The sequence below is a fragment of the Lacerta agilis genome, chromosome 8 (assembly GCF_009819535.1).
Source record: "Lacerta agilis isolate rLacAgi1 chromosome 8, rLacAgi1.pri, whole genome shotgun sequence".
In the NCBI taxonomy this organism is placed as follows: domain Eukaryota; kingdom Metazoa; phylum Chordata; class Lepidosauria; order Squamata; family Lacertidae; genus Lacerta; species Lacerta agilis.
Genome location: NC_046319.1, coordinates 46,424,997 through 46,444,501, shown reverse-complemented (window position 1 = coordinate 46,444,501; position 19,505 = coordinate 46,424,997). Strand labels below are relative to the sequence as shown.

At 41.7% G+C, this 19,505-nt stretch overlaps 1 protein-coding gene across 1 annotated transcript in view; it reads right to left on the bottom strand.

Annotated features, from left to right (window-relative positions):
- Positions 1-3,862: 3,862 nt before the first annotated feature.
- CDYL2 (chromodomain Y like 2) overlaps positions 3,863-19,505 on the bottom strand; it is a 62,246-nt gene continuing 46,603 nt past the window's right edge. The window contains exons 3-7 of the mRNA XM_033157185.1: positions 16,904-17,121; positions 12,420-12,592; positions 8,686-8,896; positions 8,062-8,205; positions 3,863-4,537 (exon numbers count right to left, since the gene is read on the bottom strand). Coding sequence (XP_033013076.1) covers positions 4,379-4,537; positions 8,062-8,205; positions 8,686-8,896; positions 12,420-12,592; positions 16,904-17,121 — 905 coding nt within the window. The 3' untranslated portion in view covers positions 3,863-4,378. The remainder of the gene's footprint in view (positions 4,538-8,061; positions 8,206-8,685; positions 8,897-12,419; positions 12,593-16,903; positions 17,122-19,505) is intronic.

Sequence of the window (19,505 nt, the reverse complement as noted above, 5' to 3'; positions counted from 1 at the left end):
TATTCTATGCTATTCGGACAACAAAATAACTTATGGGCCTAATCAGAAAATGTTTTAATTCCTTTGTGCAAGACACTCATTAGAAATCAAACAATCTTTACAAATTAAATTTGCAATTCTGCTAACTTTTTTTTTTTTTTTTTGGTTATTTGCTTTATCTCCAAAGTTTGGTAATAAGCCTTACCAATAGGCACTCCATCATTTACTGGCTATCTTTCATGTTCCAACATGTTAAAAGCAGATAGACCCACAATGGCTATCCTGCCCTTTTCTCTATCCCTGAAATGAATGATACAAAATGCATGTTGAAAGGGAATCAACAGACGACCCTTTGCTGTACAGATAAACTGCTTCATTTTTTTTAAAACCAATGCTTCATTAGGATAATTGATAACTCTTTGGTCCTTATTTTTTTTTAAATGGAAGATACATATATATTTATATATATTATTCCCTAGAAGTTAAAATCCTGTTGACAATGTCAGTGAATTAGCAACTGAATTCCCGTGTGGTATTTAAAGTAGTGGCAAAGAGATTTAAGTATGGCTTAAAAACATTAATTGGGTAGACAGAGATAACACATCCAGGAAACGGAGTACTTAGATGCACTACGATTAAGATTGTCTGTAAGTCCCTTATGTAAACTTCTTTAGTGCCTTCTAAAGAGAGTTGGCTTCAGTCAGATTTGACTTCTATAGACCCAGCCACCGAAAAAGAGAGAGCCTGAGATTGAGTAATGTGGCTGGGCGGACAGTATGCAGAGTTTATATCAAACAATACCCACACTGACAAGCCTAACTATGTTGTTCGAAAGAAACAACCCGTATTAATCCATATCACAAGGAAAAAACTTAAGGCCTTGCATTCTAAATTTGCCAACTGTCTGAATGCTTCAACCGGGGGGGGGGGGGGAAGAGGAGAGGAAATTTATTCAGGTCTAATTCGATATGATGATGACACAACTCATTCCTTAGAATGTAGGTTGTGCTGAACACTCTCTCTGCCTGTGTGTTTCCTATCCTGAGAACCACCTCTCCCTAGCAATTTGCCCCTCTAGGGAGCTTATACAGTACCTGGTTTTAGAGTCTAGGTAGGGGGAGGCAACTTGAGCGGAGGGGGGAGTTTCAGTGGGGAAAAAGATGTGTGAAGAAAGGCGCCGGCATGAAGTTTTCCCCACCCTCTGTTTTATACCTGCATGATGGCAACTATAACTACAAGAATAAATGTTCTACAACATGTGTCTGTTGCCATCACATCTAATTGGACCCTCCATCTTACCTATTCAGTTTACAACGTTTGATTCAACCTAGTGGTAAGGCTTATTCACAAATGCACTAAATTTACAAATTGTACCTTAAACTCTGTTATTTCCAAGGTTGGAAAACAAACAAACAAAAGAAATAATAAAACAACACCCTGCCTGCGTATATAAGAGTAAAAGTGTGTATTAGAATTCTAAGAGGAAAACAATTGGCACCAACCCCAGGATGCTTGAGATTAAAATAATGGTTAACCATTGTGGAAAAAAGATTGCCTAAAACGCTTACCCTAATCTACCACGGAAATATAAAAGTTTATATTTTTGAAAATATATACTTATTAAAGTTGGACAGCTTATTCATTGAAACAGAAGGTTACCCAACTAAAGCCACACTTTATGTACAGCGAAAATGTACATGCAAGAGAAACACACAGAAATAAATTGTTTCCTTTTACCATATCTACAAATGCAAAAACTGCCAATCCTTAAAGATTTGTACAAAACAATTTACATGAAATAATATAACATACTTAACAGCAAATTTGCATGTATTTTTTAATTAAATACTGTGAATATTCATAAAAGTATTCAGTCTAATATATACAGTATACCTATACAGCTGAATACCCAGTGACAATAGAAAGAGAAAACAAAATAAGGAAGTGTATTAAAAAATAATCAGTGCCCCCTTAAAAAAAATTAAACAGAAATTAAATTAACCACCTAGACATGATTTTTTAAATTTTTTTTAAAAAAAGCTTTAGAGCTTTCAGAATTAATTTTTTATGAAGAAATGGTACTCAGTTTTGTTCAGCTATTAATTTGCCAGGGAAAATGAGACGGTTTTGAAAATGCTGTTGAAGAAACAATGTTGAAAAATCAGATACATTATGAAAAACTGCTGTTCTAAAACCAAAATGTGGCACACCCAAGAGTCTACACAGAGCAATAATTTTCCCACGCTGCAAGGACTTTCCACTGGTTCATTAAAATGTCTGACACATCATTTGGGGTTGCACCACTTGTTGAGAGACATGAAAGCATGTTTTTAAAAGATGTTTCCCCATATATTTCGATACAATTATTTGCCCTGCAAGTGTACATTCAAGGGTATGACTCCAGTTCACACGTTCAATCTAAGGAAGTCAATGGACGAAAATGATTTGTGGGTTTGTTAAGACGGTTCACAACTGAGAATAAGGGAGGCATCAGCCCTTGACTGGGGAACGTGGCCTTGGCTTCTGACACTTGTGGGTAACAAGCGTCCCACAAGCCACCTTGAATATTGCTTTCCAAAAATTTAAACAAGAAGCCAGACTCTGCCATTGATTTGTAAGCAGATCCCCATGGATGTAGTCTTAACTAGAAGGTGGAACTTTGCCAAATATGAAGCAAAAAACGCAACAAAATAAAAATAACCCAAACCCAGTAGTCTAATTTGGAACCTCTGAAAACTAAAAAGAAATGGAAAGTGTGTTCTACTTAACCTTGAAAGGGCTGCAAAATAGACAGACAGATAGACAGGGAAAGTCATGGAAGCCAATCTCTGTATTCCATGAAATCTGAGAGATAATGTGGACCTTCAGTCTGTTCCCAGGATTCCTCTTTTTTCATTTTTTGCAATCTTAAGAGAACAATAATTTTTTAGAGTAGTCAGAAGATGCAGAGCCGCCATACAAATCACTGGAACAGCCCACACCATCTTGATTGGACTTGCCAGCTTCTTTGCTTAATCTGAAGAACGCATTCCTTCTGGTATTTTTCCATAGACTTCAAACACAAAATAAACTGATGCAATATGGAAGAATCTATTTATTAGGGTCACATTGTAATAGTAAATGACCACAGACTGTCCTGAGGGAAACCTGTGTCCTTGTGGAATTTCCTGGTGGAGAGTCTGGCCACCGAGGGCTGGAGAATGAAAGATCCTCTAGCAGCTTCTTGCTGGCCTCTCTCAACGTTCTCCAAAATATACCACATCATCTGAGGAAAGAGGCTCATGAAGGTAAGGTTCTAAGAATCATAGCACAAAGGAATGCTTAATCCTTTGTTGGCACCACAAGTTAGGCACCATTCACCCTGTTATTAATGTCAAGCTAATAAGAAAATAGTAAACATATTAGCTTTTCTTTTAAATGTAGCATCTGCTGCCTATGCCTCAAGTTGTCAGGAGGAGACTTGTGTAAAACTCACAGCTTCGGCATTTTATTGGTTTTCTTAAAGTATCTAAGATGGTGTCTACTCTCTGCTGCTTTTTAATGCCCTACAGCATTCCTGCTTTATCTTGTTTTTATTGTACGCACAGCTCAATCCGTTTACTGTAAACCACAGAGCTTGTGTACTCGTGCAAAACAGTTGTCCAATCCGGGGAAATCTGAAAACGACAATTATATATTAACTAGACCAACAATCAAATGTGTATGTATGCATACACACACACACACACACACACACACACAGCAAGATACAAATAAATAAATTAAATAAATTCAGCAACAGAGAGGGGAAAACACAAATCCAGGTAGGTTCTTTTTCTTTTCTCCAAAATATTTTTTTTTACATCATACATATAAATTATACTCTCCCCTTTTAATTTCCCCCCCATGGTTATTCTTTCAACGAGCAAAACAAAATTATTAAAATATTTCTAAAGTGGGCCCTGAAAGTGTGGCTTTGGCCCAAATTCTAAACTGAGCCACTTGGGTCAATGCAAAGATAAGTTGCTTACAGTAGCAAGAATAAATTAAAATTTAAAAAAGACAACAATTGATTTTTGCAGTATACCTTGATGGGGCACACTCGTGCTTTCTAGCACATGGAATGTACACTTCTCTCTAGGCAAGTGTACCTTGAGATGCAGTTCTTAACACATCTGTCTCTTCCTTTGTTGAACAATAATCAAACCTGCTAGGAACAGCCACTGAACTTCTCTATTTAACTCACAAGGAAACTGACACAACCATAGGTATGTTAGATACACTATCACAAATTCCTCTGAAGGATTTGCTAGGTCTGGGTTTGACTTTTATATTATTTTCTCAAACCCTGGTGACGCCTGAAATCACTTTTCTCTTGGAACATTCTTCCTCCCTGCTCTTTCAGAGTTGCGCAAGGATGTCAGACTTCATAAATTTTGTCTTGCAGATAGCTGAACAATGAATCTAGTCCTTTGGAAGAACTCCAGAGCTGTTTTAACATCTGACATTCTTTCTCATTCACATCTTCGAGGCCAGATTTAAGGAAGCTCCGGACCAGGCATTTAGATTCTTCCAGTACCTAAGAAAAGAAATTGTTAAGCCCATTTCATCATTTCAATTCATTCACTCTTTGGAAACATCAGCTGGCCCAGAATGCAGCTGCAAAAGTGTTAGTAGGTGCTCCTGAGGTAGAAACTCTGTAAAACCCATTATGAGTGAAGCCAATGTCACTACGCAAGAGGGCGGCCAGATTAGGAGTTTAGGAGGAACCAAACGTCTGAATGTTAGTGAAACAAACAACTCCAGATAAGAGGCAAGGAAGGTTCTAAATCTAACACATTCATTTTCCAAGTACTGTCATTGGATGGTGGGATAATGGGGTGACAAGAGATGGTTGGAGAGAGGATGAAATCTAAGGTGATGCCTTTCCCCCTATACAGCTTGGAAGGTCTCTGGACTCTGACCAGAAGGTGAGATCCTTATCAATGTCTCAACTATGGTGGAAGAATGTCTGGATGGGACAAGAGAAAAGGTCTTCTCAGTGGCTAAAGCCAGATTATGGAGCACCTGGCCCCATGATGTGCAGTTGGCCCCTTTATGCAATGTTTTCCACCAGTTATTGAATTACTTTTTGTTCTAGCAGACTTTTATTTTATGAGCTAGACCAGGGGTGGGGAGTCTCAGGGTCAAATGTGGCACTCAAGGCCTCTCTATCCAGCCCTCAGATCTCTCTCCATGCCACAACCGTCACTAGCCATACTCTGTACCATCTCCACGTGCTGTTTCTTGGCTGCAGTGTGTCCTTGAAATGCAGTAATGCCTATCCATTCTTAAAGAGATCAGCCCTGAGTGCTCACTAGAAGGACAGATCCTGAAGTTGAGGCTCCAGTACTTTGGCCACCTCATGAGAAGAGAAGACTCCCTAGAAAAGACCCTGATGTTGGGAAAGATGGAGGGCACAAGGAGAAGGGGACGACAGAGGATGAGATGGTTGGACAGTGTTCTTGAAGCTACTAACATGAGTTTGGCCAAACTGCGAGAGGCAGTGAAGGACAGGCGTGCCTGGCGTGCTCTGGTCCATGGGGTCACGAAGAGTCAGACACGACTGAATGACTGAACAACAACAACAACAATGCCTGGATGGAGAGATGTATGTGTAGAAGCCTCTGTCTTTTGTTGGGGGGTGGAATGTAGCCATACATATCTAAGTAAGAGGCACACCTGTTGCTCTGCCCAATTTCTGCCTCTGGTCCCAGCCACTTTTGGCATGTGGCCCCTGGTTGCTCATTGAGCATTGTAACCTTTGCTCGTGACTCTCCACCTGACCACTCTTTCTTCTTCTGTTACAGTGGGGATGGGGGCTTTTTCATTCTGAAGGCCATACTCCTTCATGGGCAGCCTTCTGGGGCTGCAGGCCAGCCTTGGGTGGAGCCGGAGGAAAAAAGAGAGTAGAGCTGTGAGGATGATATACCTTTGTACAACAAGTTGCCCTCCTGCCATGCAAAGCCAGACATTTCTCCACACGTACGCACATTCCTCTACCCAGGCAAGTGAGGGGTAGCCTCAGGTGGCAGGCTCGGGGCAGCTGGGTGTGTGTGGCAAATCTGGGCCCCTGAGCACCATGCCACTGGACTTTTCCTGTGCTTTTTGCCCACAGCCACTGCCTGGGAAGAGTGAGGCTGCCACTGCCTGCTCCTTTCCGACCTCCTTTTTCGCTTCTCTTGTCACCTTCAGTGCGCTGGAGCTTCACCAGGCTGCCCCCATTTGCCTCAGGAGGCGCGGCAGTAGAGACAGTGGCGGCAGAGCACTATTTTCTGTTTTGCCTCAAGTGGCAAAATATCTTGGGCCGGCCCTGGTCCTGAGGGCCAGAAATACAGGCCCGATGCTCCCCATCCTTGTTTTACAGGCTTCCTTATGTGCATGGCTACATTTCATCACCTCATGAAATCAGAAGATGAAACAAGGATAACAATGGAAACAACAGTGGGGAATGCAGGATCAGGCTGGGGGCATTGTCAGATCAATTTATGTGCTTATCGGCACAATCTGCAAGAGCTTCAGTGCCTTTTCAAGCCTGTGCTTCTTTTGTGGTTCTTATGCCACGTGAGATGTTATCTGCAATTCATTTAATTAAAAGTGCCTTGCTGTGTCTCCAGATCTTTCCACTGAAACTAGTACCTGCTCTGTCTTTGCTGGAGAAGAGTGTGGCAGAGAGCTACAATCTTTTATTATAAAAGGTGACAAAAATATTCTATTTTTCTTCGGGTAGAAAATCAGATCCCACACATGACACATTATTTTAAAATCAGGACTACTACTGTGCATATGCAGTCTGTGCAAATGAACAATTTCCTCTCTGAAGTGGATCTCTGAGAAACTGAGTCTGCAGCAGAAGCTCATAGCGCCACCATGAGCCCCACAATGTTTCCATAAGCAGCACTGGGCTACATAGGATAATGGTCTGGCTCATTATAAGGCAGATTTAGGTATCCAAATTATAAAAAAGCAAGCTTAGGAAAGTTGATTCTCGGAAGGATCTGGTTGGCAACTGTTGGAAACAGGATGGAGGAACAAATGGTTTTTTTGTTCTGATGCAGTTGGGTTTGTCATGTTTGCCAGACAACATGGAAAACATGTTCCCCGCACCAGGGGTGGAGATGAATTTTGCAGGGGAAAACTGGTGGGCAGAAGGGAGAGTGCTTAACACTACTCCTATACACCAGTTCACCAACCCAACCTTATTCCTGGACTTAAGAGTCCACCCACAGGCTCCCCAAACTTCTCTATTTGGCCCTTGAGGATCTCCCCATGCCATCCACCCACTCAAGCAACACCCGTCACCCACCCTGCTCCACACACTCTCCTTTTGTCTGGCTGAAACGTGTCCTTGAACTCCGATGATGCCTCTTTGCTTGCCTGGATTGAGAATAGAGGGAGGAATGTCTGTAGAAACTAGCCTACTGTACAAAGCTCGAATTTACACTTCTTGCTCTGCCCACCTTTGCCCTTGCCTTCGCCCACTGATCACATAGAAGACAAAAATGGCTCCCCATCCCTGAATAAAATGTCCCAGGTAAAGGATTATGCATCCTTGCCAACTTTCCCTAAAAAGCCCCCCAAGATTGCAGCAACAAGAATAACAAAATATTTTTATGTAGCTTTTTAGAGTCCTCAAATCACTGCATATTAATTACGTTGTTGTTGTTGTTAATTAAACGTATATACTGCCCTTCACCTGAAGATCACAGGGTGGTTTACAGTATATTAAATTATTATTATTATTATTATTATTATTATTATTATTATTATTATTATTCCCAACAATCCTGATTACTGGAAGTTTCTGGAAGAGATGAGATTAGCTTTTAAAGTACCGGTAAATACATAAAAGAAGTTTTAACTATTCCCTTCAAGCCCAGAAATAGAGCCTAAGGATATTGTAGCTGATGCTTTTATATGAAGGGGCGAACCTATCAGTTTCGGTTCCTTATGTTTCCAAGCTTAAATCCATGTCTCCACATTCCTATATCAGTTTGTGAGTTTTGTTTCCAAAAATGAACATTGTCATTCCTTAGCCAATCCCAACGACTGCATGTTTCTTACCACTGCACTGCAGGATGCCATTTCCTTCACCCTCAACATCACTTCTTGCCCGAACGTTGTGGGCCAGAAAACCTGGGAGACAAGTCCTCTGCTGCAGGCTTCTTGTGCCGTTAGCTTCCTTCCACAGAACAACATTTCATTTGCCTGCAATCAAATATATTTGAGTCAAGACGCTGAAATGTGTGTGTAGACCCTTCTCGGACTTCGGCAGGGCTTGAATGTAGCCTCTGGTACAAAGGTAAGAGTCACAGGTCTTGCTCCGCCCACTTTTGCCTCAGCCCCCCCGCCCAACACTGGCATGTGGCCCCCAGAGGTTTGGCTATGAGGGGATGCTGCCCTGAAAAAGTGTAAGGACTTGGTTTGCATGGAGTGAGTTAAAACCATAAAGGTATGGGATCTAGGGGAAGAAATAGCAAACAACATTGCACATATGGTTGAATGAGGATTTGTCCCAGCAGAAGAGAAACTCTGGATTCAGCCCACTTGTGCAATCCTCTTCTGTTAAGTCAGAAGCGGTCTCTCTATGAGCAGATAATGAGGCTTTGTGCTTGCAGAAGGGCACATTTAGATCCAAGCCATTTGCCTGGATTTGGACCACCGAAATAATCCAGGAAACAGACTTACCAGAGCGACACCCAGTATCTGTGGGAACGTGTAGGAAGAGCAGCCGGCTGGAGTGAGACGAATAGTTGCATAAGGTGTCTGAAACCAGGCCTTTTCACTCGCCCAGACGATGTCGCAGAGCGGCAAAATGGAAGCCCCCAAGCCGAGAGCGGGTCCATTGATCGCAACCACGATTGGCTTCTTAAACTGGATAAAAGCTTTGACAAAATCCCTGGAGGAGGAGGAGAAGGAGAACTGTTATTAATCACATTCCAAAAAATGTCAATTTGGGAAATTACCGGAAATTGCTGGCAATTCTGAGAACCTCTCAGTGCAGAACCTCTGTTATTTTGCATTTTTGTTCCCTTTTCTGCATGCTGTGCCCTGCTTGGAGACCTTCTGTGTTAATGTACGTGTAATAAATACACACACACACACACACACACACACACACACACACACACACATAATTATTATTATTACAACATATAGTGTTGCAATAAAAGGAAACAAACGTGAGAATTACCTTGCTGGATTGGAGTGAAACCTTTGGCAAGGGAGCCAGATAACTTAAGAGAACCTCATAAATAAAGCCCATTGGAGGCAGCCACTCCCTATCACTGATGCCTATTCCCTCTGAAAATAGATTCACCTTTGCAACCTATAGGAGCACAGGAAGCAACCTTATAATGGGTCTGGCCATTGATCCACCTGGCTCAGAACTGTCCATGCTGACAGATAGTGGCTCCCCAAGGTTTCAGGCAGGAGACTTTTCCCAGCCCTACCTGGAGATGCCATGGATTGAACCTGGAACCTTCTGTGTGCAAAGCAGATGCACTACCCACTGATCTATTTTTTTTTTTTTTTAAACATATTTATTGATTTTCCAACATATATTTCCAATTACCAAACAAATTACAATGCCAAATTAATTATACAATTCCAATTATAACAATTCCAATTATGCCAAATTTTTAACTTGTGAATTCCCCATGTCTCGGACTCCGGAGCGCTTTCTTATGATCTTTTCCAGTTGCTTCATAAAGTCAATATTTTCACAGCCTCTGATAAATGCCAGCAAGCAGACACTCTTATAGTAAATAATGTCTCTGTGTGGAAAAAGCCATCCTCTCCCAATATCGCATTTCGGCTGACGCCATCTTGAAAGTCTCTCATAAATCAAACTTGTAAATCAAACTGCGACACACCAATTTCTTCCCCTGTGAGCCGTCCCCACTCCTTTCCGGGAGGGCCAGACCCTCGTAAATTCCACTATCAATCGTCCATCAAATCCGGCTTCTCCCTTTGAAGTGGTGTACAGCTCCACAGGCTATCATCAGCACTCGGCAGTTAATTCTAGCTGCGTCACAGCCAGCCGAGGATCCTCCATTTCTGTTGAGTCAAGTCCAGATCAAGTTTCACCTCCACACAGTTTATTTTTGTAATTTCCATTCTAATTTCCATTCTGTCTTTAAAGTCCACTTGCCATTTGCCTGTGAAAGTGGATTTTCTAGGGGGAGGTTTCGCCCGTGTTAAGTAGATATTGAGGCAAAACAAACGGAGATTCCAGAGCTTACCCCCCCTTCTTTTCCCTCCTTCACATACCAATGTAAAGTCCGCGTCTTCTTCCAATCTTCATTCTTAATCACTCAGGGCTGCAGTTAGCAACATTCTTCCCACTCCTTTGTCCGAGACATGCCCAAAATCTTTAAACAAATTTATATATCCAATTAAAGGGAGCGTGCACGAACGGGGCCGGCTCCAGGAGCTGCATCTGAAAACGAGCCCTATGTGCCCAGACTCCCCCACCGGTCCCGAAGGACCCAAAGCGGGTTAAGGAGTACCGCGGGCAAAGGCAGCCCTCCCCGTCGTCCCGGGGAGGTGGGAGGCTGCTTACTCCCATCGCAGCCGCCAAATTAACTCGTGATAGATAGCAAAGATGTTAAAGTCCGCCATCCTCCCGCTGTGCACGCCGGGAACTCCCACTACCCACTGATCTATAGCTCCCCGGAGCAGCATGTACACCTAAGAAGTTGGCTTATACTGGGACACATCCTTGATCCATCTAACTCAGCATTGTTTTTACTGATTCACCTTCAACATGCCAAGCAGATCCTCTGCCTGCTGAGCTGCAGCCTCTAACCCATGGCATGTGGCACCTGAAAGGTTTCTCAGAAAGGAATGCGGACCTTGAGATGAGCAAAGTTTCCCACACCTGCTTTATGACACTGTAGGCTCCTGAAACTTTAAAATGCCTGTGTAACTTCTGAAATCACCCCTGATTTGAGTGGCCATTTCCCTTGTAATTTTTTGGGTACATTACAAACTACGTTTCCCCCCAAGTACATTGGAAGATACCTTATACTGAATCCATGTAGTTCAGTATTGTCTACTCTGACACGCAGCAACTCTCTGGGATTTCAGGTAGGGGCCCTAGCCAGTCCTACCTGGAGCGGTCAGAGGTTGGAGCTGGGACCTTTTGCATGCAAAGCATGTCCTCTGCCCCTGAGCTACAGACCTTCCCAAACGAAACACAGAGCCAGAAACATAATTGGCACAAATGGGTCATGATTGCATGGGCACTAATTGGCAACAGTTTGGGATTGGGCTCCAAACAGGGAAGGAGCATGTTTGGCAACGGATTTAAGGAACGTGCTTGACACTAGGCAGATTTCTATTAAAAATAATATGACACTTATTAAAGGAAGGCCACATTTTAACACTGGTAGTCCATTTACATGTAAATGAGGTCATTTCACTTCTAAGGAAAAGAGCAGAACACCTCCTTTGTTAGGCTCAGCCATATTGCACAATCCTGTTTTAATCAAGCAAGGCTGCCATGCTAGCAAGAAACATGAGTGCTGAAATTTATGAATATGCTGAAGTCCCTGAGACCATACCTGACATGCCAGAAGGAAGGGAAGCTACAATCAAAACCTCTACAGGGCTTGTACTTCATGTTGGTGATCTCCAGGTGAGCTCAACCCTTTCACATTTCCCAGATGAAAATGGGGACGCACTTGTAACATCTCCCGCCAAGGATCACTGCCCAAGTCAGGGATGGGGAACAGGTGGCTGTCCAGACATTGCTGGACTCCAGATCTCATCAGGCCCTGTGAGCATGGCCAACAGACAGGAATGATGGGAGTTGTAGTCCAACAAACTTCTGGAGGCCGACAGCTTCCCTATCCCTGACCGAAGTCAACCCTCCAGGCTTGATTATGTGTGCCATCTGCTGTATATATTGTGTTTCAATGTAACCTGCCTTAGGGTGAGAGTTGGGTAAAATAGTGACAACAACAACAACATTTTTTTAGTTTGTCCTACACTGATTTCTAAGCTGTGAGGGTATCTGTTCTTCGTGATAATTTTGCTCATTTATTTTAACAAAACGTATACACCGCTTGATTGTAATAAAACTTCAGAGTGGCTGCTAGTATCTTATAAGTGAATTTATTATTATTATTATTATTATTATTATTATTATTATTATTACTACTACTATTATTATTATTTGTATATTGCCCTATACCCACAGTTTTCAGGGCGGTTCACAAGATAAAATCACAATATAAAAACACAAAATACATAATCAAAATAAAAAACAGAAACAACTCAACAATAACAACCCTATTAAGCAAAGAAACACATAAACATGTACACTGACCACAAAAACTAAAATAAAAAATAAAAAATCTTAAGACCTCCTCCCCATGCACAGCAACTCCTGAGCATCAGAGGCAAGACAAAGTCACCTTATAGCTTCTGCGATCCTAGTGCTTTCTTTTCTTCTATCATTGGATAACCTGCCAATTAAGTAGGAGTAGTCTAGGCCACTGCAGAAGACACTACCCACTGCGCTGAGAAGCAGGAGTTTACTGTCGTCGGCTGACGCATTGCACAGTGCTCTCCGGACCTCCTTCATGATCTGTGAAGACCAAAAAACAAGAACAGTTCTTTGACACACACACACAGCTAAAGTGATCACTAGCTTCACATTGTTTCAGCTACAACTGGACGTTTCAAAGACATATTCAATATTACTTTGGCCACTGGATGGGTTTGCTGTTGGGAGTTGAAGCCTAACAACATCTGGAAGCCTCCACTTTGGCTATCTCTGCTCTACACTCATTATTTATAAGTTGCCTTGCAACTTTCAAAAGCAAAAGGTATTGCTAGTGAAATAAGGAGGAAGGAAATTTAAGGTCATTGGTTTGCTTCCGACTTCCCAAGGCTTCATGTTGCCACCCTTTAAATTGCACCCTCTGCTTTTCTTCCAGAAAAAAGCTTGTCTAAACCACACAAGGGTATTGTGCAGTGGTGTGGGCCCCAGAAGAGCTATTTTTTCCTTTTCATGCCTTCAGAAACTGTACAGACTCTTCAAATGACTGTGTAGACTCAATGTGTGGAACGGGGCTTGGCCAAACTTTTTGGGGCCATGGGCAGATGTGCAAATAGCTGCAAATTAGAGAAACTTTTGGGAGTATAGCACCCACACCCACAACCGCAGGAAGAGCACACCGCAGGAAGAGCAGGATCATGCCCATTTTTTCCTGTCCCTCCTGAGTACTGCACTTTGTGTAGGTGTGGGCTTTCCTCTGTGATTTGCAGATTCTGTACCTTTAAGCAGTTGTGTATGTGCCTGCAAGAAAGAAGCCAAGCAACATGCCAGCTGTCTTTATTTAAAACAGGTGGTAAAATCACTTTACCTGGCATAGAACCCCCTTGATGTATTAATTGTATGAAGGGGATCAAGGATCCACCTCTAACCCTGTCTCAATTTACAAGTACAGTGGTACCTCGGGTTACAGACGCTTCAGGTTACAGATGCTTCAGGTTACAGACTCCGCTAACCCAGAAATAGTACCTTGGGTTAAGAACTTTGCTTCAGGATGAGAACAGAAATCGGGCGGCGGCGGTGCAATGGCAGCGGGAGGACCCATTAGCTAAAGTGGTACCTCAGGTTAAGAATGATTTCAGGTTAAGAATGGACCTCCAGAACGAATTAAGTTCTTAACCTGAGGTACCACTGTACACAAAACCCCTGGCATCAATGTATTGGGCACAGATGTCTGAATTGACAAAGCTTCTGTGTGTACAGAAGTTTCCATGCAACTAGGTCCCATTCCCCAGTAACTGCATAGTGGGGCCCCATGCAAGTAACATGCCAAGGGGAAAATGCTGTGCTATGCTTCTATTTAATTGATTTTCAATAATATGCGTTCAATGTACATGTCATGAGCTGCGCAGCACTGTTGGAATCGCCAACAGTGTATGGCTATTCTCTTTGGAGAGACTGGCAAAGGAAACTAAAAAAATAAAATAAATAGTTATGGAAGTCAAGTGACAATAAAAGGAATACATCTTTGGCAAGAAATGAGCTTTCCAGCTTAGTTAGTGGGGCTCTTTCTTTGGGAGAATCAAAGAGGGTTGGGAAAGCTTTCTGAGAATCAGGTGTACTGTAAATTTTATTATGTACATCCACATGGTTGCTGACACTAATTCTGCAAGGAAGAGAACATTAAAAACCTTGGGAATATGAAGTAATTCATATCCTTCACTTCTTACAAATTTAAGATTATTCATATAGCACTCAGAAACTGATTTCTAATTTCAGCAGGCTTTTAGTTTATGAGGTGGATGATTTAGGAATGATTTGGCTTCAGCTACCCACTGTGACTTTCACTGATTGCCCATAAGGGCAGGGCATAAATTGCCTTGATAAAATAAACAAGTTACTGGGTGTGTTTTAAAAAACATGTTCTCACACCCAGTATCATTACTATTGCTGAAAGTTCTTTCCCGCCTGCTTCATTTCGTTTACCCAGAAATTATCCTGTCCTGCATTATCTTCTGAAAGTGGTGTCAGATCAGACTGAAGAGGCCCTTGACCAAACAATCTTTAATAGAACGTTTACTACAGTGGAACTCGTCTTACTATGATCAGCAGCTCAGGCATATTCACAGGGCAAAGTTAGGCATACTCAAAAGTAATCACCACCATGTTCAAGGGAACTTGCTCTCTGGTAGGGATGTGGGAAAAATCTGGTTTTGCTTGAATTTTATCATGGACCTTCCTAATTCACATTATGAAAACAGTACATGAACTGAAACACAGCTATCCTTCAAAATTCACACTTCCCATGATTTTACGGTGCAGCCCTTGAACAAAAAAATAATAATGTGCATATTAGGGGAAAGTGGGCATTGTATATATTAGTTAAAATAACATGCAAAAAGGTGTATATTAGGCAAATTGCATGCAAATAGGATTACACTGCATAAAGGTGCGTATGAGAAATGCTGGAAGGGCACACAAAATGTCTGATGGGGAATCTATCTATCTATCTATGCAAACTTATGTAGAAAAGTCAAGCTAAGATTGGAAATTTGTGAACCTAGGAGAAATCAAAATCAACAAATCCATCCATCCTTACTCTCAGATAGCAATGGGGGAGAAATTCAATTCAGTTTGCATCTAAAGGCAAATCTGCCTATTTTTTGTAAGCTGCCTGGAAAAAGGCAGGATATAAATAGTAATAATAATTATTGATTGCACTTTTTGTAACAAAACATAAACTGAAACACAGCCATTCTTTGAAATTTGCACTTCTCTTAATTTTGCAATGCAGTTCTCCAGCCATATATTTGCACAAAAATGCACGAACTAGGGCAAACTCCATATGAATATGCATATATTAGTGAAGATAACATGCAAAAATCCATTATATTAGGGAAAATTGCATTTCAAAAATGTGTATATTAGTCAGATGCATACAAAATGTGTTCATTAGGAGAAATTAGGAACAGTTGAAGCATCTGAAAAATCTATTTTCGAAGCCATTTCTGAAGGTATTGTTAAGAAAGCTGATGTTTACAAGTGGTCATGGACTGGGGCAATGAAGAGAAGACCTAAGAAACTGGGGTGATGAACTTGCTGTTGTAATCCAGTCCCATCAGCCCCAGAGAGCACGGACAATGACCAAGGATGATGGTCTGAAGCACCAGAGAAGAAGAAGAAACAGAGACAAATGCCTTCATAAAAGTGTGCCCCTCAAACTGCAATTTGCCCCCTTGAATGTCTGGGAGAAACAATTCTGATAGCACATTATTACATTGCAGTAGCTTCTGTCTTCTGCTAGGCAAAACATTTGCTCTGGTTTTGTTTTTGATTTAAACCAATGCAAAGAATGGAAATGCAATTACCAGGTTCTGAGGCACCTTTAATTAATTGAGGATAAAACAGCAGAAGCTACCGCCTTCAGAAAACAAAGCCCCAAAGGATATTGTGCTATTTCAGAATGTGAAGCGAGGATTCAAAGAGCTTGGGGGAAGTGATCCTTGATCAGCTCATCTGATTCTTGATCAGCTCATCTGATCAGTAATCAGGGCTGTAGGCAAACCATGGGAACAGGAGTCATTCCAGTGGAATTTTTTAAAAGCATTATAATATTCTCCAGATTTTTATGAATTGTACCTCCTGCACCCAGCTTTGTATTTTTGTGACATGATACAGTTAACTCTGAAGTGACCTTTTTACCCATAGTTTTTTTTGGAATAAAAATTAATAATAATAAAAAAACGAAGCAGGAAGATCTTGATACTTATGTCAACCTGGAGAATGGCCAAAAGTTCAAATATCTTGAGAGGTGATAGGAAGGAACATAGGAAGGTGCTTTGTACCATCAAATCATTGGTCCATCAAGCTCAGCATTGTCTACATGGATTGGCAGCAGTTCTACAGGGTTTCAGAAAGGAGACATTCCCAGACCTACCTGGGGATATAAAGGATTGAACCTGGGACCCATGACATCCAAAGTCTGTGCTCTGCTACTGAGCTATGGTCCTTTCCCATCAGTAAGCCTCAATATCTTGCCACTTGGGAATGCAATCAGGAACCACCCCCCCCCCCCACAATTGGCCACCATGTGAACATGACGGGGTTTGGGGAGTAATCAACTCATAATGCAAGCATCACTTAAGTTCCTGTGGCCTCCATTCAAACCCTGAGGAAAATAAAAATGTTGTGTACAGACTACAAATCTGCAGTCTCCACTTCTATTCTTTCATTTAAAAAATATTGCAAGCATCAACAGTGGAAGTCCGAAATGGGAGCTTCTTCATGGGCGATGAGGGGACAATGGTAAACTCAGGTTAAGATTGACTTTAGCTTTCTGGCTACTATCGCCCTCCCACTTTACAGGGCTTCTCCCCTTTGCTTTGACGTTCACCTGCATACCTCTGGAGTCAGTGCATTGTTATCTGAGGTTTGACTGGAGAGGAGGATGTGCGTGAATCCATCTTCTTTGCGTACTACAATGTCTCTGAACCGACAGTTGCTCTCATTTTGACGCACGCTGTACCTGAGTCTCTTATCAAAGACATAATCTTTCTCCCCTTCCAGCTTCCTTTTCACAGTGCTATGAAGATTCAGGCCTCCATTTGCCAGAGAAGAACCTTTCAAAAGGCAAAGAGTCAGAAGAGACACATGTCATTATCTCTAGGAATCCCCCAAGAGACAAACATAGGAAGTTGCATTTCACTGGGTCCGTCTACTGGTCCACCTAGCACAATATTTTATGCAATGACTGACCATGGGCTCTCCAGGGTTTCAGTCAGGGAATCTTTCTCAGCCCACCTGGAGATGCCAGGGATTGAACCTGTGACCTTCTGCATGCAAAGCAAATGCTGTACCACTAAGCCATGCCCCTTTCTCCCTAAGATGTACATCTTTGATGTACTTCAGCTTCATATGATGCCTTCTTCATTTGGTTGAATTGCTCTTACTCTGCTTTAAAGGATGGAGTAATTAAGGGAGATGTACAACGGCAACTGCTGGAGTTTCTCAGACAGAAGCCAATGGGTACTATTGCCTTCCTTGAAAGTAAATTCAGCCCCTTAAAAAAAAAAGTACATACTTAGAGAAACATATTTTGTCTGAATATGCTCTAGTTCAGGCATGGGGAACCATTTCCAGGCCACAGGCTGCCTTCTCTTGCAGGCAACTTTCTGGCAGGTGAGACCAGAGACAAAGTGGGCATTTTGCCTGGGGACAAAAGTTGGCAGATCAATGGATGTGACTTCTGCCTTTGTGCAGTAAGGCTACACCGAAACCAGAGCTTTCAAGGCTCACTCCCAGTATCTTTTCCATCCACCATCCAGACAAGCAAGAATTCAGATATACATGCCAGCCAGTAAAAAGTGATCTCAGAAGGCATAGAGCAGTGCCTGTGAACAGTGTGGCCTGATGAGAACCTCAAGGGTCAAATCATCAGACCTGGCAGGCCGGAGGTTACCTACCACTGCTCTAGCTAAAGGAAAGAGCAAGGTGGGTGCTTAAAAGACTTCAACTGAAATCACTGGGACTTCAGGCTGCAACCCCATGCTCCTTTCCTTGGGAACAAACCCCAGTGAACTCAATGGCACTTATTTCTCAGTAGATATATATAGGATCATGCTGTTCACACGTTTGATTTGGGCTGGATTTTTGTTTTGTCTGGCGCACACACACACACACACACACACTGTATATAGTATATTCTGGCTTTTCGAAAAAAAGCTTGAGACGGCTAATAAGCAATGAGGGGTGGAGGAGAAATTCAATTTCATTTGTATTTTAATGTGAAAGTGCTTAATTCACACTTCTCGAACCAATACACAAAGTGAAACACGACTATTCTTTGAAATTTGTATATTTCTCTTCCATTCCTAGACAGGAAATACTGAACATTTCTAAGCATATGAACCTTCCCAGGCCCAAGGACCATGAGACTGGAGGGGAACAAAAACAGGGCCTTATCTGCTGTGGACTTCCCTTATTTGGGAAGTGTGAATGGGCTCCTCACTGTTGTGATTTAAATGAATTTTAGAATCATAGGATTATATAATTGTAGAATAGGAAGGGTTCACAAGGGTTATCTAGTCCAACTTCCTGCATTGCTTCGAACCTTTTTTTTTAAATCCACTCTGCTTTTTATTGATGGCTATATTTGCCTTCATGTTTGTTGCTGCTGTTTTAATTGTTCGTCCCCGGTTGGGTTTTTAATGTTTGCATTGTTCAATGTATTTAACAATTTTTTTTAACTCAGAGTAGACCAATTAAAGTTAATGGACATAAGTTAGCTATATCTATTAATTTCAGTGGATCTACTCTGAGCGCAACTCACATTGGATACAATCCATTGTATCTATTCATTGCTGTAAACTGCTTTGTAAGGGGTTTAAATCAACCAAATAAATATTTTTTTTTAAATCCAAAATTCTCTCTTGTTTCCCTTATATATGAGTTGCAATGAACAAAGTTGTTTCTTGGCTCCAGACAGCCTGGTGTAATTTCAATCAGAATCAAAAGATGTACAACAGGGACCTGGATCTGAGTTTTGTAGATTGGATTCATCTTTGCTTAGTGAAAGCGCTGGTGGACTGCCATGGGAGTTTAAGGTAAATTAGTCTCTCAGGGAGTAACCACAGGCAAGAGAAGTCTTTCAATTAATGTCACTGGGGTCTGGATTATGTACTTTTGAGGGCGTTGGAGGGAAAAAAAAGTTAACAAGAGTCTGTGATTGGACAGCTAATCCTACCACACAGTGAGGCCCCTATAAACATATTCCAGACATATTCATATTACATATTTCACCTACTGCCTTCTTCATAATTAGGGATATTAATACACTGATAATATTTTAACACATTAAGACACAATCTAATGGTCTCAAAACAGACAAATGCCAAATATTTGTATTGTTTTACTTAAGCCTCCCCCCACCCCACAAACAATTTTTCCTAGCTGGAAATGCAGGGATTTGAACCTGTGATCTTCTGCATGCAAGGCAGATGCTTTA